This window comes from Scleropages formosus, chromosome 1 (genome assembly GCF_900964775.1).
Source record: "Scleropages formosus chromosome 1, fSclFor1.1, whole genome shotgun sequence".
Taxonomy (NCBI): domain Eukaryota; kingdom Metazoa; phylum Chordata; class Actinopteri; order Osteoglossiformes; family Osteoglossidae; genus Scleropages; species Scleropages formosus.
This window is the reverse complement of record NC_041806.1, coordinates 23,200,197-23,224,548: the sequence shown is the minus strand read 5'-3', so window position 1 is coordinate 23,224,548 and position 24,352 is coordinate 23,200,197. Positions and strand designations below refer to the sequence as shown.

At 47.9% G+C, this 24,352-nt stretch overlaps 1 protein-coding gene and 1 long non-coding RNA gene across 10 annotated transcripts; one reads left to right on the top strand and one right to left on the bottom strand.

The window, feature by feature from the left end:
* The first annotated feature begins 24 nt into the window (after nucleotides 1-24).
* On the top strand, nucleotides 25-4,347 carry LOC114909858 (uncharacterized). The gene is made up of 3 exons (XR_003797400.1): nucleotides 25-163; nucleotides 3,364-3,509; nucleotides 4,269-4,347. It is a non-coding gene; the product is annotated as an uncharacterized LOC114909858 (long non-coding RNA).
* On the bottom strand, nucleotides 3,959-24,352 carry aff3 (AF4/FMR2 family, member 3). Of its 9 annotated transcripts, none has more exons than XM_029249674.1 (20): nucleotides 24,256-24,352; nucleotides 23,808-23,944; nucleotides 21,062-21,216; nucleotides 19,419-19,505; nucleotides 18,923-18,956; nucleotides 18,442-18,499; nucleotides 16,242-16,293; nucleotides 14,600-14,628; nucleotides 13,902-14,106; nucleotides 10,344-11,783; nucleotides 10,074-10,198; nucleotides 9,622-9,808; nucleotides 9,020-9,153; nucleotides 8,278-8,341; nucleotides 6,500-6,636; nucleotides 6,217-6,288; nucleotides 5,894-5,987; nucleotides 5,752-5,801; nucleotides 5,448-5,635; nucleotides 3,959-4,858 (listed from the first exon to the last, which is right to left on the bottom strand). In XM_029249674.1, the coding sequence occupies exons 4-20, from the start codon at nucleotides 19,500-19,502 to the stop codon at nucleotides 4,737-4,739; spliced, it is 3,075 nt and encodes a 1,024-aa protein (XP_029105507.1). In that variant the 5' UTR covers nucleotides 19,503-19,505; nucleotides 21,062-21,216; nucleotides 23,808-23,944; nucleotides 24,256-24,352; the 3' UTR covers nucleotides 3,959-4,736. The 9 variants fall into 9 exon arrangements, with proteins under 9 accessions (XP_029105507.1, XP_029105509.1, XP_029105504.1 ...); XM_029249676.1 differs by lacking the exons at nucleotides 23,808-23,944; nucleotides 24,256-24,352 and adding exons at nucleotides 21,528-21,629; nucleotides 23,518-23,790; XM_029249671.1 differs by lacking the exons at nucleotides 23,808-23,944; nucleotides 24,256-24,352 and adding an exon at nucleotides 23,518-23,790.

The window sequence follows — 24,352 nt, the reverse complement described above, 5'->3', positions numbered from 1 at the left end:
TCCATCTGGAAACCCACTTGCACGGCGCCGCTCGTACGCACGTCGTGTCTCGACTCTCAGCGCGTTTCATTGACTGGACCGCCTACTGCGCCCCCCCCTCCTCCCACACGCGTCCGCTTGCGCTCGTCCTCGGGGAGAGTCCGCGCGCGCACGTTGAAGCCCAGTGAGTAAAATGGCCACGGCGCGTGCTGGGGAGTAAACACGTTTGAAGCCGATCGCGTGCTCTCGGAGACCAGCCGCAATTTGCGTACACTTGAAAATACAGTTTATTCATGAGCGGCATTGAACTGCACATTTATGCTTCATTTAAGAGGGCGGCGGAGGTGGAGGAAACGGTGTTCTGTTGCCGCGGAGCGCCGACGGGAGCGCGTGTCCTCGGTGACCCCGTCACGTTCTCGACGCAGTTGCGGAAACCTCTGGAGCGCGAGGACGCCGCTGCGTCGCTCAAGGCAGAGAGAAGGGCTTTGCGACGGGGCACGCGGCAGTGCGTTCGAAACACGTCCTCGTGCGTGTCGCACTCGTTGCGAAAAAGCGTACGCACACGCTTGTGTTCGCGCCATTAACTTGTAATCGAACGCCGCAGGCGTAACGAGGAGGGACGTGTCCCAAGTGTTTTTGGCCCCGATTATCATCATGTGTAACTCCAATATTGCCAATATTTGGTCCTTAGGGTCCCCGGCAGGTGGTCGTAGCTCCGACGTGGTGAAAGCCAGAGCCACATTTACATCTACATTTATTCGTTTAGCAGACAATGAATAACAGAGTAGGCACACCTTGGGTGCCAGAGTGAGATTAAAGGTAGTAGTAAACTTGTTTCTGATTGTAAAGCTTGTGCAATAGCTAATTTGCTTTTATGTCACCGACCGAAACAACTTCCGTGTTGCAGGGTTACATAAATGGGTTAATGCAAATACAGTTCATTGTGAAGGTCTATTAGACGTAGCGTAGTATTAGTGGAAATAATGCTCACGGTCCGAGAAGCCCTTAGCACTTCTCAAGATGAAGATCCCGTGATTCCCCACAGCGGTTGAACAACTATTTCACATTTTACCCGCATTTCCAAACATTGCCCCCCGCCGTTTTTTTTCTTTTTTTTTTGTTTTTTTCTCACGGATCAGAATGGATTGCCAGAACACTGGTCGTATCTGGTACCACAACTGTTACATTTACATTACATTTACGTTTATTCATTTAGCAGACGCTATATGTATTACATAAGAGAAGGAGACATAGCTGCAGACATGAAAGTCTCAAGCAAACCTAGTTCGTTACCTACCACTTGCTGCACCGAGGTTCATCGATCGAGTAGGTGCATATAACACAGGATAGTTACTGTTACTGTCCATCTCAGATAAAAATTTCTCCATTTATCACTTCCTCCAATTAAAATTCTTTATTTCAGTACATAAGGCACAAAAACCGTCATGCCGCTATTGAAATATACATAATAATTTCAATCAATTTCCAGCTATTTACAGTAAACATATTTTCCCGCTCAAACATGGCGCTCCCCAGTAACGCGGGCCGTTACATTATTTTTAGTATTGCTTCCTTCTTGTCACCCTGGGTGCTGGTTGCTTTGGACCCTGAGGCGATTTCTTCTCTTTGGGCGACTAGGAAACACTCTGGGTAACTGGAATTATAACACTGCTGAGTCTGAGGAGAGAAATATGAATGAAAATGTGAAAATATAATTGGTTATATACTCTCATCGGCGGGGTTAAAGAACATGGGGTGCTGTGCATCAGGTAAACCTGAATATGAACTAATGGCTTTATTGATCTATGAGGTATTTTTTCCATTTGAAAATTAAAAAATGTATACTCACATTTCTTCATATTATATGAGGAGTTTTAAAAGGAAGTACTGGGATGAGAAATGAATTACAGGTTAAAATATATTTTAAATGATTTTGTACCATTTACATTATACAACAGTTGTAGCAAAATTGTTACAATGAAAGAATTTACTGTTTTAATGTTTTCCAGAAGCAGATTTAAACAAAGAATTGCAAACCGAATTACAGAAGTAAAAGCCAATTTCCTGAGAATCCACATGACTTGGGTAGGCCCACAAGAGTGTCTCCTAAAGTGACCCGACCCAGCGATACCTGTCTTAACCATCTTTTGCATGATGCATTTTTTGTTCTATGAGATGTACGTCGCTTTGGGAAAAAGTGTCTGCTAAATGAGTAAATGTCAGTGTAATGTTTATTGATGTATCTCTGTTGTATCATTCCAAACTAAGATATGAATCTGTAAGTAAATGTGCTCCTTGTGTCTGTGGTTTGACACGTAGAGATAACAATACCTTCTAATGTCCAAGGAAGCCTAATCTGCCCCTGATATTTATGTATTACTCGTTTAAGTACCTTTTGCTGATAATTTTATGGTAATAAATAGAACATTGCAAGTTTTTCTACTCCAGATTTGAGAGCTCATTAGCTGCTGATCCATTCATTTCCAGTGACCCACACCGAGATTGGAATCTGTGCTCTACCGGGACACCACAGCTCCTCCGTCGTCCTCTGGATGTCTGAAGGGTTTCACAGTCCTTTAATGAGAGACATGAGAGATCTACACGCAACTATATGACACAGTGTGGATTGGTGGTCTGCCCTGTGTTTAGGGCTGTTATCTTGCAATCTGAAAGTTGCTGGTTCGAATCCCACTCCTGCTGTTGTACCTTTGATTCTGAATTGCTACAGTGAAAATCCACTGCTATGCAAATAGGAAAATTATTGCAAAATTTGCTAACACTGAGTCAGACTGGATGCAGGTGTCAGTTAAAAAATAATAATAGCAATAGAAAATACATTTTACAAAGACACATCTAGTGTTAGACTGACCTTCATAAATCATAAGCATCTGAGTTCAGACACTGCAAATGTGAAGGGTTTGTTCAGGATATGGGCTGTTATTCATAAAAAAACTTTTCTTCCAATATGGACAGTAAGAAATGTTTTTTTTTTTTTTAATTGAGCAGTGTTCCAAATAAACACCTGGGGTGGTAAATGCAGGAAATGATCATGACTGTGAGCATGAACAAATTTTAAATATGAAAAATAACATCATCAGGACTGCCAGCACTCTCAGGTACAGGCTTATATTAATATTGCGGTACCATTATTAACTCTCAAATCAAGATCACAGCAAAAGTGTGATGTCGAGCAGAGGTAGTGGCTGCCCTTTTCAAATCATAAAATGGAGGCGATGCGCTGATAACTTTCCGTGTACAGTAGTGTTTATGGCTCTGCGCTGTAAATCCGCAGTCCGTTTAACAAGCCGAGTTTCACTGAATTTGTCAAGACAGCCGAGCTCCCATTTCATTGGCTGCTCCCTTCTCCTGTTGCTATGGCTCTAGCCTTTCGCTGACGAAGACCGGTTTCCTGTCCGGCCTCTTATTGGTCGACATCACAAGTGGGCGGGAACCAACTGGAGACGAAGAGGAAAACGGGGAAGCAGAGAAAAAGCAGTAGGTGGACAGACAGATGGAGGTAGAAGTGCCGAGTAAGTATTCAGTTCAAGGGAAATGCACACGAATTTAAGCACTCATATATCCAAGCCTAAACTGAGTTAATTAAATAATAATTTTTAAACACGTTGGAGCCAGGGACGTAGCAATTTTGGAATATAGGTAGGGGTAGGTAACCAGAAATGTTAGCATTCACAGGAGATGTTCACGATATGGAGCGAAATATTAGTCTTCACCACTCGGGCTAACGTCCCACTTCCCTGGTTTTTCTCTGAGTTTGGAATCCAGATTATGAGAATTGAAAAGCCAAGCCTGTGCAATTCTGTTTAGGCTCTTGTGATCTGCCACTAGGTGGCGCCACACACCCACTCAAAGTGCTGCATGTATCTGTACCACTGTGTGCGCAAACTGGACACGAAGGGAAAAGACAAATCATACGTTTTATTGCAAAACAAACGTATCAATAAAAAAAGACTTGCATAGATTGAAACACCGAATGCTATGCCACACAGTATTGCAATAACGTCACAAAAAAACCACGCTTGCATCCGATCCGGTTTTAAAATAAGGTTGCTCTGAAGAATACATGAAAACATAAATATTGCACGATTAATATATAAAAGTGGGAGAAAGAATCATATAAAATGGTTTCAGAATGACAGAAACTCCACACAGGCACCTCACCATAACCTGTTAGTTTAACATCAGTGAAGCCTAAGCATCAGTCATTGTGATGATGACAGATGAAGTTCCCTGTTTGAACGAGTCACATGTGGTCATTACTATTTCGTCAGGTCACATCCTCCTTAACCAGAGGGAAGACAATGGAGATGCCACCCCACCTCTCCAAGCAAAAGTGCCTTCCTGCGCCCGTCTCTCAACCGAGATCACGGCTGGGCAGAGCAAGATGTGTTACATAAAGGTCCTGCTGTTGATTCTGTGTTGTTTGCTTGTCTGCAGGATCTGATTCCCCCAGAATCCACCTCTTCATCTTAAATAGGTCCCAGCTGGTCATTGATGTTCGCCTCCTTGGCCTACTCTCCCAGCAGGACCCAAACTCTCATTGTTTCAGATGTTCAGTGAACTTGATGATGCGGTGTCATAAAAATTACATCAACAGCACCCCCTGCAGTTCAAAGCATACAACAACAAAACCCAAAGTAAAAGAAGCTCCTGAAAGAGGTGGATCGTGTGTTCTGGTGGTGGAGGTGGAGGGGTCTCTTTGTTACAGCATTTTGACTGATGAGAGTCATGACTGTGCTCTACGACAGGTTGGCACTGATCCGAATCCACTGTAGAGCCTGTCGCGTGTACTGGACAACATGCTGCACGCTGCTGTGGAGAGTCAGTGGCCCCATGAGCGTGTTCAGGTAGCTGAAGAATTCTGGGGGAAACAGAAAAGGTGGAGAGAAGGTGGGGAGAGTATTAAAATATAATCAAAGCTATCCTGTAAATATGGAATGCGTCAGACACTGCAGTGCATGGAATACTGATGCAGCGAATGCTACGTGTTATTATCATGATGCAGAAATACTGTGAGCCAGAGCTGTGCTCGTCAGAGTTTCTCGTCATGAGTAGAAAGGTTTGCTGCCTCTCATTTAGCCTTGTGCCTACATTCGTATGAGGATAATGAAAATTTACAGGAAGCAGGTGGCACGGAGGTTGCAAACACTGCCTTGTATTTGGAAGGTCCTGCGTCCAAATCCCTACTCTCACTGTGATATCCTTCAGCAAGGATCTTATGTAGAATTGCTCTGGTAAAAATCATCCCGCTCCATAAATGGGCACGTATACTTATGTAGCGTAGTATACAACCCTAACATTGTAAGTTGGCTCAGACAAAGGTGTCAGTAAAATGAATGAAATGTTTGCAGAGTACTACTCAACTGTGCCACCACAAGCAGGCAGGAAGCAGGTTCTGTGCTTACGCTGGGGTTCTGATTCGACTCTGAATGTCCGCTAGGGCCACAAACCTTTGTTTTCTCTCGCCAGGCTGTCAGCGAGCTCCCAGTACTCATAGCTGTACAGGACGCTGTTGGTAATGTTGAGGTGGTTTGCTGCCATCTGGTGGATGCGCTGGGGAATGGTAACAAGGGCAGAGGGCGAGCTGCCACACTGTGGCCCCAGTGGGTTCAGTGGAGATGGAGATGTTCCTGTGCTCCTGTCAATGCAGGATAGATTGTCTCAACACATGTCAGTTAACCTGAAATGCCACTATTTATATTAATCCGAATGCCACGCGGTTAAGGTGCGTAACTGTGAGGGAGAAGCACTTACTTTGCACTGGTGGTCCAGGGGGGCACTGCGTGGGAAGCTTTGGGGGAACTCTGCAAACAAAGACAGCAGTAATAAAAGTCTCTGATCCAATCCAGGCTAACCACCTCAACGTATTCCGAGTTCAGGCTGGAAGTGCAGTTACCTTGAAGTAGTCAAGTAGGGCTTTGGAGTACTTGATGGCATGATCCTTTTTCAGCCGGAACATCCTCCAGTAAAGCAGGGCAAGGCAGCGAAAACTAGCAGGTGAAGCACCATCATAACTGAACAGTACCAACAAGCAGATGCTACTAGGCATTGCGACTTTCAAAGCTTCCAGTTGCACACCTGGACCTTATGGTAAAGCAATTCTGAGAAACCACCGCACCTCATTGACACTGAACGTCTGTAACCAGCAACCTGCAGCACATTCAGCTCCTTAATTATTGTGGTATCTGGTACTCATGTAGGCTGGTGCTTAAAACTCACCAGAGTACAGCCAGCTGTTTGTCCACTTGCTGCGCTGCTGGCCCGGCGTGATTCTTCAGCCTCATAGCATACCTAATGGGATCAGTTACAGCAGGTTTACCTGAGAGCGAGTTTGCGTTTGCCTATACGCAAGAATGGGCGTTAAACTCAGTCCCAGATCGGTAAGAAATGTGTGTGTACAAGTATGTGACTGTGTGGGAGAACACAGCATGAATCTTTGGCTCTCGATTGTGGCAATGTGGTCTCCCTCAGAGAGACAAGTGGCTGGCAGGGAGAGACTCGCCTAATAAGTTCCACGGTTTCGGCATACATGGTGTAGGGGGACTTGGCCTCCAGGGGGCCTTCCTCCATGGCCTTCCCACACTCCATGAAGGAGAGCGCCGCATCCACGTAGTTCACTGCCTTCCCAAACTTGTCCACCTGCAAGGGGGAGGAAGGTGACTCGGGAGACTTGACATTCTGAGAGACCTTGCTGCAGCAGCCTTTTGGTCAAGGGTGGGTACAATACTTGTGCTCAGAAGAACAGAGTTTATAATGTATACAAACATACATTTGTATGCAGAAGTTTGGGTGCAGTACTCCTGGTCAAACTGAACTTTCACTGAATCTCTGAGTAAAAAGAAGTTAATGCAACCTTTGCAGGGTACAAATGTATGCATGACATACAGTGCTGCTTGAAGGCATGTGAACCCTGTAGGGATGGTCATTATTATTATAATAAACTTGTGACATTGGCAAAAGTTTGGGCACCCTTTCAATTAGAAACACCTCCTTTGGCAGAAATCACAGCTTCTGACTATGTCTTGTAGCCAGGTATGTTCTTGCTTCAGGGATGTTCTTACACTCTTCCTTGCAGAATGTTTCCAGTTCAGGAATATTCTTAGGTCCACTAATATGCCCTCAATGTTGGCATCCCCCACACATTTTCTAGATCATTCAGATCTGGAGATTGCGAAATTACCAAACCATAACCTTTTGCTTTCAGAAGTACTCCATGGTTGATTCTGAATTCTTTTCACCGTAAAATTCTCCACTGATATTTACTGAAGTTCTTCTCTACTAGAATTTGTTGATATTTAGCGGGAGCCATTCTTCTTTCCACCTGCTCAATTTCCTTTGCCATCGGCTGCCATCGGACTGTAAAGCATAATGGGTCCACTTTCATATTTAAGAGCTGGGAAGGTGAATATTTACCAGAGCCGTGGTAAGAAGCAAACATGTTCAAAGTTCACAAACAGATTTTTGGCACATAAAATGTACCAAAATGATTTAAATGCATAGGAAAATCATTAACATATCCATCATCCAGGGCTGCCCATCAGTAACATCTGATGTATGAGCACAGTTATGTTGGGATTCTCGACATTAAGTCCATTTTTTTGTGCTCTGCCAAGGTTATGTTTCGTCTTCACTCCTCTTCTTGATTGTCGTAGACCGGACATCAGGGCTCAGCTGAGGCTCAAAAATTTCCGGTTAGGGAGACTAAGGGTGGCACCTCTGCTGTTTGCAGATGATGTCAAGACTGGGGCAGACCCAGGACATGTTTACATTTATTCATTTAGCTGATGCTTTTCTCCAAAGTGACTTACAACATTATGGTTACCATTATTACAAGTTTATAATTATTGACCTATTTATACAGCTGGGTAATTTTACTGGAACAATTTAGGGTAAGTACCTTGTTCAAGAGTACTACTGCTGGTGGTGGGGATTGAACATGCAACATTTGGATCCAAAGGTAGTAGTTTTAACCACTGCACTACCAGCTGTCCTGTATACTCCTATGTTGGAGGTATGTATCTCTCAGCTGGTGTGAGGACACCTGGGGGTCTCCAAGAGGAACTGGAGAGTGTTGCTGGGGAAAGGATGCTCTGGACCTGGCTGCTTCGCTTGCTACCACCATGACCCTTAATAGGAGCAGTGGCCAGAAGAAAGCAAGAAGCTTAGAAACCACCAGCTGTGATCAGCTTTTGCTTGTATTTCCCATTTTTATCACTTCTATAGACAGCTACATGAATAATGTGTACCGGCAATATGGCGAAAAGGTGAAAAACTGCTCACCATGGCATCTGCACGATGTTTTATCCTCTTGGCTTCATGCATATAGTATTCGGCATGGTGTAACCTGGGTCAGATGGGAAGGCCGGGGATCAAGGAGTGGGGGGATCCAAGAGAGAGGAATGGAAAGGATGGAAGGTAGGAGAGAGGAAAGAGTGACAATGTCTATAGAAATACACATCTAGAGGCCCTGATGCCTAGACTATGGAGTTCTAAAGGAAATTTGTGACAGCTTTTCGGGTACTAATTTAAATACCTGGGGTTTTTGAACACATACAGGGGTATTCATTAATCGCTCCACATTACTCTTGTTCATTTGGCAGACAATGTTAACAATATGTGATTCACAAGGCCTCGAGAGCTTAAGCAGAACTAGGGCAGAAAAGCAGTAGATACGAGTGCGGTGTGGACGCCTGCAGACGTGTCGCGTGCACCATCAAGTTGTGTTGCTGTATATGGAATATATTTAAACGTTTCAGCTCTCGAAGCCTCTCGCGTCGCACTGTTTCTCGAAACCTTAACAGTAAACAAGCACAACGGTAAAATTATGAAGCGGAAAAAACGGTGAAATGTTTGGTAATCGTAACATGTTTGTCCTACATTCGAATGTTGTCATTAATGCGACTGATATGTAATTAAGTGAAATGCGCAATATGCTATGAATGACGTACATTTCAGATTCCTGAACGTAATACCCTGTGAGAAATAGAAATGTTTTTACTCATGCTTGAGACCAGGCACTCACATGTCAGGGTGAATGAGAGCCCCCCGGTGAGGAAGTGGTTGAATTGGGAGGGGTCCCCAACCTTCACACGTGGGCAGGGGGACTCCAGCGAGTCTTGGCGACTCTGACTTCACTTGTGCATGTGTCCTGGGCACCTAAACACAAAGCAATGTCCCACTGAGTCCCCCAGCCCTGGGAATGCACCCTGTTTTTTTGCTTTGAAAGGCCAGTAGCTTCCACAGCAAAGACCCCGCCCCCCCCCGGCACAAATACTGACCGCTTCTGGTGAATTTTCAGCCGAGCGAAACACAGCAGATAGCAGAGTGTCGCGACTTATGTGGTAAAAGAAGAAAAAAGTATAAAAAGAAAAATGAACTCTGGTCCTTGTATGTGAGTCCTATATGTGCTGAGCTCAAACTCTGTGTTTTTTCTTAGTGTTGGACCATCACCGAAAGGGTGTAGAATCATATCCCAGAAGGTCCCTGCTATGTACAGTTTGACCTACTGCTTAGTCCCAGTTGCTCTAGTAAAACTGTACTACGGACATTGCAGATATCCTTGCAACTAGACGGCCAGGTACCCAAAGGCGTACTCCATGTGGACCGCTGACTGTGGTGTCTCACCTGAGCCTGTGTGTTCTGCATGGCAGCATCTTTTTCCAGAGTAAAACAGATCTCTGTTTCAGATCCTCCCCTTTTCTGGCTCGAGCGCTTCGGGGGAGCATTGTTCTTGGGTGGTTCGGAGGAGTCTGACAGAGGGGATAGCGGAGACAAGGGCTGCCTCTCATCGCCATAGAAACCCTCCTCATACCTTCCCGTGATGTGTGGAAGGAACAGAAAACAGGGAAGAGGTCAGATGCTGCGCTGCAGCTGTGCAATGATTTCACATTGTGAATGAACAGGTACGTGCTTCTGACATTTTGTCTATTTTGGGTGCGCGTGAATGTGAGACGGGGACAGATTTTCCCACATTATTAATGGGAAAAGACTCGTTCAAGGTGGATAATTAAGGTAAGTTTGGTAAGGTGGTGAGTGTGAGCATAAGGCAGCCTTGAGAGAGAGTGTGTAAATTTTACCCGTTGACTCGAATCTCAGTGCTGGACTCCACAGCGGTTCTCTCAGTGGACGTAGTCTGACCTGACCTGGGATCGGTATGAGAGTGATTCCTCTTACTGACCTGCTGTGGACCCCTGTTTTCAGACTGGCGGAAGGAGACAGTTCACACATGAACGGGGTCCACATTCTGCCCCGAAAAGCCCAACATAAAGATTTCTGTCCATTACATGATTTAGGTCGGTAAACGCACGCCTTTCTTGCTTTAGATTGGCGTCATCACCAAGTCATACCTTGCGCTTTCTCTTGTGGTCGCTAGGGTCCACTTCAGGGCCGTGTGTGTGTCTCATGGTGTGTCTGTCTCTCCGTGAAGTGGGAGAGGAGGAGGAAGAGGTGGCCTGGCCCTGAGAGACGCAGGAAGCAGTGGGCACCCGAAGCAGCAGGGAGAGGTCTATCCTCACCACGAGAGAGTGGGGGCCATGTGGCGGGGGGCGAGGCCGTGGACCAGGCTGGGGAGATCGGCAGGAGCCAGTCGGTGTCTCGCTACGTCCGAATGGGACCAGGGTGTAGCGCTTCTGGCCTGAGTCTCCAGCCCGGGGATCTGTGGCCTGCCCTCCGGTCTCTACTGTTGCAGTTCGGACCTCCGTGGCCCTGGCTCTGCTCTGCGACCTCTTAGAGACGGGCTGCTTGCTGCAGGTAGAGTCTCCCGGGACCTTTGCGACTACAGGGGGTGAGAAAGGCTCTGAGTCTGAGCCTGAAGAGGAAGACGAAGAGTCTGTTGGGGGAATGACGGGTGTGGGGGAGGGAGAGGAGGGCCGGGAAGACCTGGGGTCCTCCAGAACTTCCTGGGCTTTCCTCCTTCTTTTCCTCTTCTGCTTCTCAGTGCTGCTGGGGGGCGTTTCCTGTGGACGCCTTTGGCTGTTGCTACGGGGCCTCTGCTTGGACTGCACCGCCCGGGTTTCCAGTCCCTCTGTCCTTGGTCTCTGCTTCTCCTTCACCAACCCTGCCTCCTCCTTCCTCTTATCTGCTCCCTCAGAGCCCTTGGCCCAGCAGGGTCTCCGTGACCCCTCCTTGTTTTCTGTAACTCTCCTTTCCGATGGAGTGCCGGTTGGCGGTGCCTTCTTTCGGCCATCCACCTCTTGTCCTTTGCTCTGTGACGAGGACTTGTCCCACCTGATGTCCCTGTTGGAGGTGTCCCTGATCTGCGGTTTGGCTCTGGCCCTTGGGTCTAGCTTGGAGTTTGGGTGAGACGGATGCCTGAGGCTGAAGCTTCGAGGGGGGCTTTTTCTGCATGGGGGATCAGGTCGGATGCCCGGAGTATCCCAGACCCTGACACCGAGTCTGCTTTTGGGGTTAGGTGCAGGTCTCAACTGAGCTGGGGGTGTAGGACTACGGGCAAGACTTGGACTTCCGTGTGCATAGGGGCTCAGCTGAGCATGGATTATGGGACTGGGGCTTCTAGGACTAGGTGAAGGGCTGGAGCTGGGGCTCAAGCTCAGCAGTGGACTAGGTCCCCTGCAGTAGTCCAGACCAGGGCTAGGAACAGGACTTTGTTCCTCCCTGGGTCCTGGGCTAGGACCTTTCCCCCAGGACCCTGCTGGAGATGGGATGTCGTCTGACTCGGAGCCGGATGAAGAATCTGCGTTGGGTGCGTGTCCAGCTGCAGCCTGGTCTCCAGGCCCCTGGGTCTTTCCTGCCCTCTTCAGCCACTTGTCCAGCTGCCACTCTGTAGCCTGAGGTGGGGAAAAAGAAAACACGAGGTAGGGCCAGCGGCCGCTCTAGACTGCGCTTCACCGTAGGACCACCCTGGACGTTTTACTCCCTGCACTGAATACTGGAACATTTACACCTCCGCTGTCAGACTGCTTTGCAGAGAAACACACAGACGCAAAAAGGGTGACTTTGAGAAGACCTCTCCACTTCAACACGAAGCCATTTCAGATATTCTTGTGCTTCCAGTATCAACGTTGGGAAATGAATAATATCATTCATTGTCATCAATCATTGGGGAACTTCTTGGTGGCATCTGGTAGTGTAGTGGTTAGAGATGCTGCTTTTCGCACCCAAAGGTTGCAGGTTTGAGCCTCACCTCCAGCTGTAGTACCTTTGAACAAGGTACTTACCCTAAATTGCTCCAGTAAAATTACCCAGCTGTATAAATAGGTAAATAATTGTAAGTTGCCTTGGAGAAAAGTGTCAACCAGATGTATGAATGTGATATTTTGAAGCCCTCCTCCAGAAAGCCTTACCTTTGACATGCTACTGTTTGTCACAGGCATCACATAGGTGTGGCCAACAAGTCAGAGCCTTCCAGGAGGCCGCTGCTACCACATCACGTGACACGGAATCCTATCGGTAGGTGGCATGCTGCACCTTACCCATGTCTCATGTCACAGTTGAGTGAGTGTAACACCCCAGAGCACGCTCCTCATCCAGACCCATGCCCACCTCCGAACCTGGCTACACAAACCCAGCTCCATCCCACTCACTAATGTGAGTATGATTCTCCCCAATTTTCAGTCCGCTCACTCACAGTTTTATATCAAATTGCATCCATATCCAGATCAAAGCATTTGCAATGTACAGGCTGCCATGTCAAAATAATGGAAAATATACAGGAAGGTGAAGAGCTCCCGTTTGAGCCGGTTCTGCTTAATTGCTCTGTTCAGTCATAAAAGCCATCATCGCTCATCACTATGTTGGACCTGCAGCAACAAGGCTGTGCTACTAAGGCGTCTGCTCTTCGGCCTTCGCTCTTCCGCCCCTCAGTACCGGACACACACAGCTCGCACTTAAGATTCACACAGATTTCTTACTACTGGTATAAAACCTGCCCCGTTTAAGGATCGCCACTAGATGTGAGGTTGCGAACGTTGTCTTCCTGCAGCACAAAGCTTTGAGAAAGAGCAGTAAAAACCAACTGGATACTCACAGCGCGAGCTCCACTGCTTTCCTTCCGTCTCCCAGCATTAATTTAAACCTCTCGGCACACACGCTCCCCCCCTCCATCCATTCCCCTCTCCCAAAAAGACACTGCACTTCTTGTACCTTCCAGCACGCCCCCCTCCCAAAAAAAAAAAAAAAAAAACCCACCCAGCCTACCAGCCCCCTTCTACCTGGAAGTCAGCTCTTTCCACCCTCCGCTGAAGAAAGACACTCGCTTCTCCACATGTATGAAAACCACATGAAGTTATTTTTCCTTCCCCCAGATGGCTGCATTTACGGGTCTAGCAGCGAGCGAGCTCTGTTACGCATCCGATGCACTGACTCGCTCTCGTTCGCCCGGGCTTGGACCCTCCGAGGGGTTCCGAGAGGTTCGCGTTCCACGAAAAGAACACGTCGGACCCCTTGCGTTCGTGAAACGCCGTTTACGAACGCTTGTTGGCGAGGGGTAAAAGGTTCCGAGAACTTTGTGCTTCATGGAGAGCAGCAGATGAGCGAGCACTCCGAGGTCTGAACTTCACCAGCCTCCACGTTAAAGCTACCTCTTTAGCTGATGCTCTTCTCTGAAGCAACTTGCAATTACTATATTTGCCCAGTTACATGGCTGGTTAACTTTTTTATAGAGCAATTGTTGGGTAACCACCTTGGTGCTATAGAAGGAGGTGGGATTTGAGCTTTGAACCTTCCAAGCCACGTACTGCTCCTCCAACCACTGTGCTGCCTGCTGCCTGACAAATGACACCCAAAATCGGGTTCTCAGCAGCCGCCAACCCTATCACCCCGGCTTACGCAGATCCCATTAGCTCGGCTCCTTTCTATCCCTTTCCCAGCAGCCCCTCCACATTGCACGCTTCCCTTGGTACTTCAGTGCTGTACCGGCTGACTGCAACGCATCTTTATCAGCCTACCTCCTCTGTGCCGATGCTCAGGGGCGGCTCAGCAGCGGGTGACCCAGGTTCGGATGGGGATTGCGGGCCGGGGCTGCGCGAGCGTGGGCTGCTGCCGCTGTCCGAGTCGCTGGAGGAGCCCGCGCTGGAGGATCCGGAGTTGGAATGTCGCGTCCGGCCGCCATGTGCGCACGGCCGCTGCTCGTCCTGCTGGGGCCTGGGCCGGCTGTCGGTCACCGGCAACGTTACGCGGAACTCTGTTTACCAGGGCCGCCAGGAGCCAGCCAATCCGCCCACGCGGCACACACACGCTTATACCGCATGCATGCTAACGCACACACTCACTCACACACACACACACACACACACACACACGTATGCACTGTGCACTGGCTGATTCAGGACTGGTGCCATGTTCCGTGCACCTTCCTTCCCTGGGGTCCTGCTTTACACGGAGAAGGACTGACCTGGCAGCCAGCTGTCAAATTCCTCACAAGCTGCTTTCCTCCACAACATTCACAGTCGCGCACACACTTACGCACACTTCCCGATTTACGAATCCTGCTTTACAAACGCCGTTCGCAGCAAGGCACGGCTCCAGCACGTCCTGACTTCTCGAACGGGTAGCAGACACATCTTTGTGTTTAATTTCAGGTAAATGCTGTTTCCCGTGGGATATTTATCAACGCCGAAAAGAGCAAGAAGAAAGAAGCCGTTACCTTCCGTGGCCGAGCCCAGAAGAGGATTGCTGCAGTTAAACAGAGACACAGAAAAAAGAACCATACATCATGGATGCCCTTTGGACGTTTTGCCTGCAGTGTAAAGAACACGGCTGTTCAGCCAAGAGCTCCCGGTCTTCGCAGCTCTCTCTAAAGCGGGATCACAGATGAGAACGTGAAGCCGTGTCTGAATCCCCTCACTTATGACCTTTGCAGAGATGGTAAATTCACAGGAACGGTAGATTTTTTTTCTGGTGTAGTCTATATTCCTAAGAAGCACCCATAATAGACTGTACATGGGTGTGGGGCAATAGCAACAGCAACATGTTTAACCAGATGCCCAGAACTAATAACACGGCCCTGGCTTTTCTCAATGCTTTGCACCTCAAACGAACCACCATCGAATCGTCTGTTGTGATTACAGCTCCGCTTCAAAGTATGCGAACCCCTCGTGTCCCTTAGTTTTACCACAAAACGGTTTTTCAGCGAGAATCAGTCTTTCTCATGTGACGTAATAGGTGCGCGATGACCAATTCCACGCGTTGCTTTAGAGGAAATCGTGCGCGTGGTAGAAACACGCAAGCGGCGCAGGTGCGAGAAACAAGTAAAGTCCGAGTTACGCTGGTTAAATCAAGTATGCGAGTAGAATCGGGTGTGTAAATCATAATCATTCATTCATTTTATAAGCTTATTCTAAGATTTGATAAGTTTATTTTAATGTTTTACGCAAGAATAACGACCATCCCTACAGGGTTCACGTACTTTCGAGCAGCGTTCGAATCTGCGAAGTAAGCATTATCTCGACCTAATGGCTGTCTCTTCAGACCATCCACGTAAAAACATGCGGGAAAATCACTGATGAAAAGATTAAACAAGTTTCCTAAATTGGGTCAGGTGATAAAACGAAGTGCCGTGTGTTTCGCTGTGTAAACGTGGTTGTGTCTATGCGTGTGTGTGTGTGTGTGTGTGTAACAGTCTGTATAAGAACGCGCACGTATGCGTGTAATACATCAGCCTGTGAGCAATGGGACGGCTCCTCCGGAACGCGAGCGCTGCAGGTATTCGCAGCAAGGAGAACCCGGAAGCCGCAGTCCCACAGGAAGTGGGGTGCAGATGAGGAAGGGCAAAGCGACTGCCGGCCTCCTGCAGGAGTGCACAAAGGACTCATTTAGCAGCCGACGGGCAGCTGCGCGCACCCCCCGCTCCGCCTCTCCTCCCCGGTCTCCCGGCTCCCTCCGCAACTCGCTTTTTCCCACTGCGGTCAGACAGCGAGAGAAAGCCCTGGATAGCTGAGGTCAGCTCGGGTCACGGTCAACAGCCCCTCCGTTTCATGTCACTTAATTTCGGCAGATGGCGATCGGTGACGAAGCGGCCGCCGCCTTCTCACCATCTCACCCAACTGGGTCCTGTAGCCCAGCCCACTGATCTCCCACCTCCCCTGAGCAGCTGGCCCACACCGCGTTTATTTTTCCTACACCATTCCAAGGGCTGTAAATTCCTATGTAACTCGAGCGCTGACACCATCCCCTTTCGCGGTGAATTCTGGGACGGCTGGCGACCGCTAACAATGGCAGCGTCAAACGTTTTGCCGAATCGGCTCTCCTCATCCCGAATTGTCAGGTATACCTGGCGAGGTTCTTACCATGGTGCCGTCATCGTCGTCGCTGCTGAGCTTCAGGTCATCCTCAAGCATCCTGGAATGCAAGAGCGGGAGGTTCTCAATCCAAGCCGTTTCGAGTGAAACGGAAAAAATTCACGTGTCTTGCGGCTTTACCCATTTAAACAGATTTCAGCTGTTTCACCGGCACAATTCACGTTCTGTACTTTTCTCCAGAGCGCTTACGGAATGGGAACCTGCCCCCTTCTGGTCCGAGACCCTTTTCCCTCCGTTACAATGCATCTCTGCATTGACCCCTACAGGCCAAGCTGCCGAATCAAAATCCAGCGGGACTTCCAGGTTCGCCGAGCCCTCCTTCTCACGTTCCGTTCCGCAGGTCTCATCCCAGCACACCTACGCTGGCCACACTACCTATACTGCTGCCAGGTTAAGGAAGACACACCGACAAATGCATCGCTCACACTATGATTTAAGGGCTGTCTGCAGGAGCACGGTGTGATGGCGTTTTTATTTTTCCTATTCCGTTGAAACCCTGTAAATTGTTTTGAGTCTATAACGGTGGTCCAAAGAGGTGCGCACTTTTTTTCTCCCTAAACTTTGATTGTACATGGTGTTGGTCGGTGCGGTAAAGCTGTCAATGCCATTACGTTTTTTCATAACCCCTACTGGTGAGAGGGGGAGAGAGAGAGGGAGAACACACTCATTACCTGTGTGACCGAACTGCTGCGGTCTAAGTGACGCCGCTACAACCTTCACCGGTCTGGAAGACAGAAGCGCTAACCGACGGACAGCGGGTTCACACCAGGATGAACTGCTCCAGTGGTAATGAAAAATTGTTCATTTCCTCTGAGTCACATTAACTTTCCTATCAGTTTCTGTACTTATGAAGCAGGAGCGCTGCTTCCCGGTGACATAATAAAATTGCGATCCTTAGGATGATTAGATTAAAAAATGCCTGTTTTTGAACAGGGCTCTATGCATTAAAGACATATTGTCGCAGGCAGTGGCTCAGGCCGTGGCCTCGCGCCATGTTCCGGATGGGTTGGCACACCTGGGAAGGGCTTGTCAGAAGGAAATAAGCACCGGCGCAGCCTTTTAATATCTGTGATCCTCCCTTTAAACAGAAATTTGGATTGCGGAATGTCGGAGGATTTTGAGGCGAACGTTCGGGTTTTGGCTGAAGGTAGTACCGGGTTTCACGCCTTTGGTCTTTCGTTAGTGTGATGCTTTTCAGCTCTTTTGCTTAGACTTTCCTTTCTTTTTCTCTCATTTGAGCTGACTGGCTGTTTTTCTGCGTGGATTATATTACCTTACACTTTTCTCCAAAGCTATTTACAGTGTTAAGTTCCTTATAATTATTTACCCATTCATACAGCTGGGTAATTTTACTGGAGCACTTTACGGTAAGTACCAAGCCCAAGGGTAGTACAGCTGGTGGGATTTGAATCTGTAACTTTTGGGTTCATTGGCAGCAGTTCTAACCACTATACTACCTGCTGTCTTGGAGAATGTTGACTTTTTTTTAATTATTTTTGATATTATGGGTCTCGCACATGTCTGGTCACTTCTTGGGTGAGATCTGAGAATAGTTTAAGGATAACTGAGAACAATGGCAAACGAAACCTTTTGTTTGCACTCTGATATGTGTGAGAGTGCCATACAGAGTTTAACTTAAATCTGGAAGCCTGCATTGCAGTTGATGTTGCTAATGCTGAAGAGAAGCCAAACACAGGGACAATGTTCACCCAAAGCTGTGGCACACACAAAATACACCAGTGTGAATTTCCTGCACATTTGTCCCAAGGCGTGGCCGAAGTAAACGCTAAATGTATTGCAGAATGACACACAAAAAGTGTTGATCGAGAAATTCAAAATCACACCTTGGAGGAAATCGAAGGGATTTTCATTACATCCATCCATTAGCAATAACTGTTTGTCCAGTGCAGGGTCATGCTGGTCTAAAGCCTATGCTGGAAGAATACAGTATGAGGCAGGGTACACCCTGGACTTGATACCAGTCCATTGCAGGGTAATCTCACACACTTCCGTTCACGCAGTCACCGTTTAGAGTCACCAGGCTGAGGCCGATTCAAACCCACATCCAAACCTGCAGCTCGGGGACCATGAGGGAATAGTGCTACCCGCTGCACCGCTGTTTCAGCTGCATATAATGGAACTATGGCTCCTGTGAATGTATGTGTTTGTGCTGCTGGGGTCTACTTACGATTTGTGAGGTGCTGTGAATGAAGGCCCCATCCTCGTTGGAGCGTCTGTCCTTGCTGCTGTGGCAGGAAGACAACAGGGGTGAAGGTGTCATAGGAAGGTTGAGTCACGACCTCCGTCTCCCCGTCGTATCCCTCCCCTGCCTCTCTCGCAGTGCTCCACATTGCGCAGAGCTTTTTGTCATTTTTAACACACGAAGTGTTTCGATCCATCCGTATTTGTTGAAACGCAGTTACTGACATGATGGCCCCTCGCGGAGCCACAGGGAGCATGACAATATCCTTGTTCCTCCCGCTGCTCTGATCCACAGCCAGCAGGCTATAGTCCAGGCTCCGCTAGAGGCCGTACTACATGCCATACTCCAGGCTATATTCCAGACCATACTCCAGACCGTACTCTAGGTCTTACCGAGATCCAGGCTGCGGATTCAGCTGTGGCATAACCATGACATAAGAGTGCTCATCTTGGACAGAAATACTCACATGGCTTTTGATGAGAACCATGTTGCTTCACCTGCTGAAAAACACAAACTGTGAAGTCAGTATTCACGCAATAAGCTGTTCACAGGAAACACGTGAAAATAGATCAGGGTCCCTCTGCCAGCAGGCTCTAGGTTCATATGACTAATTGTAATTATACTCAAAAGAAAATGGAAAATGAAAGCATTGACCTCTGACTTTTTTGTTCTTTAAGATAAGCATCCAGGCTGTCAGTGTTGGTTTTATGAAGTTATTTCCAGCCTGCACTAGTCAACTAGGACAAGATATATTTACTGTCAAAGTCTTTTAAACTTATGATCAGTACCGTGGGCACAGAACTGGTAAGTATGTCAGACAGGTAGAGCTGGTCATTTAATCTGACTTGTGACCAAAATTATAGTTGAAGGGAGGATGCACTGTTGAGCTATTCATAAATGTTTTACCCAACATAAATATTTCAAACAATCAAATCATGAACTGAGCTGAGGAGCTACTACACCTTGGAGCCGTAAGGGAATCGGTTGGGCTCCCTTCCACCAGGGGCCTGTAGGGAGGAGAGAGGCTGCGGCCAAGAGTGGGTCATCTCCTGCATGGAACAGAGTGGGTTCCTAAGGTCATCGGTCACCACAACAGCTTATTCCCGATGGGATCCCTGGCTTAGGAAACTTCTCAAGCCAAAGTGTGTGAATCTCTTTAAGATGTCATGGTACACGTCACCTGCTTTCAAAAATTATTCACATCCTGTTACCATTCCTTTTATGCCTTGGGTGTACACTGTAACACTAAGCACTTTCTTTAGCTAGGTTAATGCCCACATGGCAGAAAGTCTGTATAAATGATGTTGTGTTGACATTGATCGCTTATGGTTACGGTTCAGAAGATGTCCACGGAATGCCGTGATTTCATCCAGTGCTGCTTTCATGTATGAGTTACATTAATTGGCGGGTTAGGGTTTTTGGCAGAAGATCTGCAGAAACCATTTGCATGACTTTAACCACCAACATTTCGGTTTCAGAATCACCGTGGTATCTGCTGTCCAGGCTAAGGTTCCAATACCTGTCATTCTGAAAATCCAGTCACGTGAAGGTCCGAGTCTCGGTTATGTTCTGACCAACCACATCAAAGACATTTAATATATGTACGACGGTTACCAATCAGAATCGGGTGGTGGGGCTTTCTGTAAAAAGACAGTCGAGGACTGTGCACTGAGGATGAGGGACTGCCCCCTTCTCGTACACAAAATTTTTGCATCATCCATGTCCAATATTGCATCACTGCTTCTCACTGAACAGAAACATTTCTTACTGTAAAAATGTGCTTCCTATAGATTCAGGTACTAATAATGACCCGATGGATGAGATACAGCCCAAGCATGTGATAAATAAGGTGGGCGAGCCTGCTTCAATACCCCAAAGTTCTGTAGAACGAAGGCAGAGCAATCAAGACCAAGGACATAGACGTTCCCCTGGTCAGGAAGCTCACTCGGGTCCACCTATCCAGCAAGATGGTACCGGAAGGAGTGAGGAAGAACCATACGGGTTCAAGCGACACTCTCCACCTACTGTACACGACGCTTCCTGCCCCCTTTCCACTGTAGGACACGTGACCCCGGCCCTCAGCCTCAAACCCAATGTGGTCGTAAATAACTACGATGTGCGATGCCGACCGCCTCCCCCCATTCGTTGCACAAACACACCTCCCTGGGCACCCATCTCCCCTCCGCTGACCTGCTCCCTTCATTATCTCTCTTCCTTTCAGTCACAGAGGATCTCATCGGGTCTCCGCTCCACTCCCGTCTCCGAACAACAAGGCTCCCCAGGTGGCCCCCCCCTCCATCGCTCCCCCCCAACCAGCTCTTACTCTTTCGCTGTACCTCTCCTCCTCTCTTCCACACTCTTTTTCTCTCTTGTCATAACTCCTTCAGCTGCTGAAAGAACATCATTACAACTCTGCACCGCAATATCGCAGAGAGGCACACGCTGGCTCCTGACCGTCTTTCTGCATCGAACAGTTGATTAAAAATGAAAATTCGTTCATGGTGCACTGCGCTGAGCAAAGTGTCCTGAGTCTCTGTGAGCTTTCCTTCAAGCACGTTACCGCGGTATCATATCAGCAACATCTGCGAGAGCATTTTCCTCTTACCCTCAGCGTGTTTTCAGTACAAGTGTCCTCGGCACTGCTTCGGTCCTGTGTGAAGAGACGAGACGTTCACACTGGTTCTCGGCCGCTCTGGCTGCTCCGGCTCAGAAGGATGGGGGCGATCGGAGCGCGAGGGGAAGTCATGGGTGCGAGGCGAGCTACCGAGAGAACAAAGTCACATGCAGGCTGACACAGTTTAAAACACGCGCTTCGCTTCATGAGTGGCCTGTGCAAAGTGGGCTTCTTTGTTGTTTGGTGCAGAAAATTGAGCACGTTACGCTTAGACTTCCTGTCACTGTGGAAACTTGGGCCGTAAGTCAGCCCAGGCAGTCCGAAGGGGAGGGGAGAAAACCGCAACGGCGTCTATATACACACGTGTACACGCTTACGTACGTACATACCGACGCGCTGGGAGATGCACGGAAAAACACAGACACAAACAAAGAAATATGTGCGAATGTGCGCACACCTGTTCTTGTTCTACGGCTTTTTGCTCGTGGACGAGTTGCTCCGCCAGCTGTTGTTCTCTTTCGGAAAAATTGTGTTGTTCTTCGGTCTGTAGTTACCGCTCCTGGGGGGAGGGTAGCCGGAGGAGCCTTGAGTCCTCAGAGGTTTATTTTTCTCATCTCATTCCTTTGATACGAGTTTTTTTTTCCCCCCCTCTCCTCTTCTGTGCCTCTGGGATTTCGAGTTTATTTGTCACATGTGACATTTCTGCTAACTTACTGTATCCTGTGTTGTTTTTCATGCTGCATGCCGAAATCTTCCGTGTAAATCTTGCACAAAGCCACGGCGAAAAAATATAACATTAATTCGTAACTGCTTCGATTTCCGAGATGTACGTGGCTTTGGGGAAAAGCGTGCCCTAAGCGAATAAATGCAAAAATAAATTTCATAACCTATCGTGTTGTACTGTGCACGTGTAAAACCAACTGTATGAGGACATGTAAACAGTCTTAAAGTACAGTGTAAATACGTGTTATTATGGATTTCTCCACAATAGTCATCCCTTCGCCATACATTGGACATATCAACCTAAATTTTGCGATGTTCCACTTAAAACAGATAAATGATTTTAAAAAAAGTTGTTTATAAAAGGGACGTCAGGAAGAGCAAACGGGTTTTTCGGTTCAGGGACCAGTGACATAACACATTTTCGCATTTGCCACATCTTCAAACCTGTTGATCTTTTGTTCTTTAAAGGGCCACATCCTGGGTCCAGGTGCCCTCATGAGGTGTTCCTCTCCGTTAATCTTTACAGTTTTTGCACACTGGACACGGCACCTGCTCCTTTTTGCACGGTGATTCACTGCGGGATTCTGACGCCCGGAAGGTGCACGGTGCTGCTCTATGCATCTCCAGCCTCTCTGGGATGAGTAGCCTCTTCTGAGGACACTGTGTAGTTCGTTAATGGTGATTCACACACAAACAATCACAGCTGATGTGTTTTTTTTTGGGGGGGGGGTGGTATTTGTGCTTCTCACCCCTCCCTCCTGCCCTTGCCTCTCTCAATTTTTAATCCAAATAGGCTTATTTGGATGTGAATGACTCACTATGAAATAGTGGGAAAGCTGTTTAGACTGCGGAGAATAGGATACTGCATCACTGTCCTCCCGCACATCTTCATTTTCATTTGTCTAGTCAAACGACACCTTAACTTCTTAGCTTTTTTTTATTCACTGATTTTTTTTTTTTTTTCTCTTCTCATAAAGACACACAGTGATGCATCCCTCATTTTGGTGGAAGATCAGATGGCCCACTGCATGCTTTTATATTAAACGCGGTTTTACCATGGAAGATGATTCTTCCGCGCTGCTCAAGTGTTTCATTTTTTTTTTTTTTTTTTTTTTTTACCTGCTTGTGAAGAGCAAAGTACAGAGAGAAGCGCCGCGTTTCAGCAGGAAGTCAAGAAACCGTTTAGCCACAAGAGCCACAACAACAGCGCCCTTTCTAACCCTGAAACGACCTCAGAAATGCAGAAGCGCACAATGAATGTACAGTACAGCATGAACACAGAGCTCACGTTGCGAACTATAATTAATTTTTAAGCGAGGCAGGACTCAGAACGCTGACAGTATATTATAACTTAATAAAACTAGCAGTTATTCAGGTAACAGTACACAGGTATGCTACTCACACCAATTCTATACCATGATCATGTACTACATGAGTAAGCGATTGAGTAAAACAATGCATGCGTGACTATATACAGTTATATAAGCATAAATAATATATTCCACTATGCGAATAAATATATTAATATTTCACGTGTTCGCCTGCGCAGTGTGTCCGTGTGGATGGATTTATTCGCCATCTGTAAATCTGACATTTTTTAATTTCTTTAAATTGCACATTTTGCGGCCAACTTCAAGTTCGAAGCGGCGCTCGACTTGAGTTTCCAGCGCGGTCGCGCGCGTCTCCACGCGCTTCCATCGTTCGCGCTAAAAAGCGGTTCTCACCTGAGACGCGAAGCGAACCACGAGACAAATGCTGACCACCGCCGCGTTTCGGATCTCGATCATGGTCGGCGCGGCTCGCTCTCGGGTCCGGGCTCCGGGGGCCCATGTCACACCGGTGGCTCGCCGTGCCGCGCGCTTCGCCGCGCTGCCGCGTCTCGCGCATCAGCGCGCTGTCACAGCGCAGCGAAGCCCGTTTGGGGAATTCGCGCGGAGGAGGGCGACGGTCCGCGGCATCGCCGTTCCCGACAGCGGATCGGCGGGTAGGAGGGCAGGCGCGCTCCCGTCCGCACCTGGAACCCGCGTCCCACTGTGGACTCCGCAGCTTGACCCGTGGACAGAGGATCAGGTGGGAGTGACGCTGCTGCGGACGCACCGACCGGTAGCGCGCAAACTTCTCCGCGCTCTCAGTTCACGAGTGTGAGCTCAGCTGTTGAAGGAAAAGCCTTAATAAACGTCACACTCTTTTTCCCTGCAAGAGGTGAAAACAGGACCACATCTGGTGGAAGACAGCTCCTCGCACACAGAGAGACACACAGCTTGAGTTTGCGTTACGAAGAAAGACAGGAGAAGAGCAAGAGGGTGTGAGGGATGCGCTCAGTCTTGCAGGAGCTCTCCGGGTCCCGCGCGCCGCCGACGTCTCCAGCTCGGTGTCATTCATGGAAAGTGAAGAAGAGAGCAAAGGGACACACTGCTGCCCTGAGACCAGATCATCTCCTGCTAAGCATTATTGTTATTCACCTGTATTTGTCTCACACCTTCTTTCAAGGCGACTTGTGCTGTTAATCATCTTTACGTTGATTTACCCATTTATACAGCAGGCTTTTCTCATAGAGAC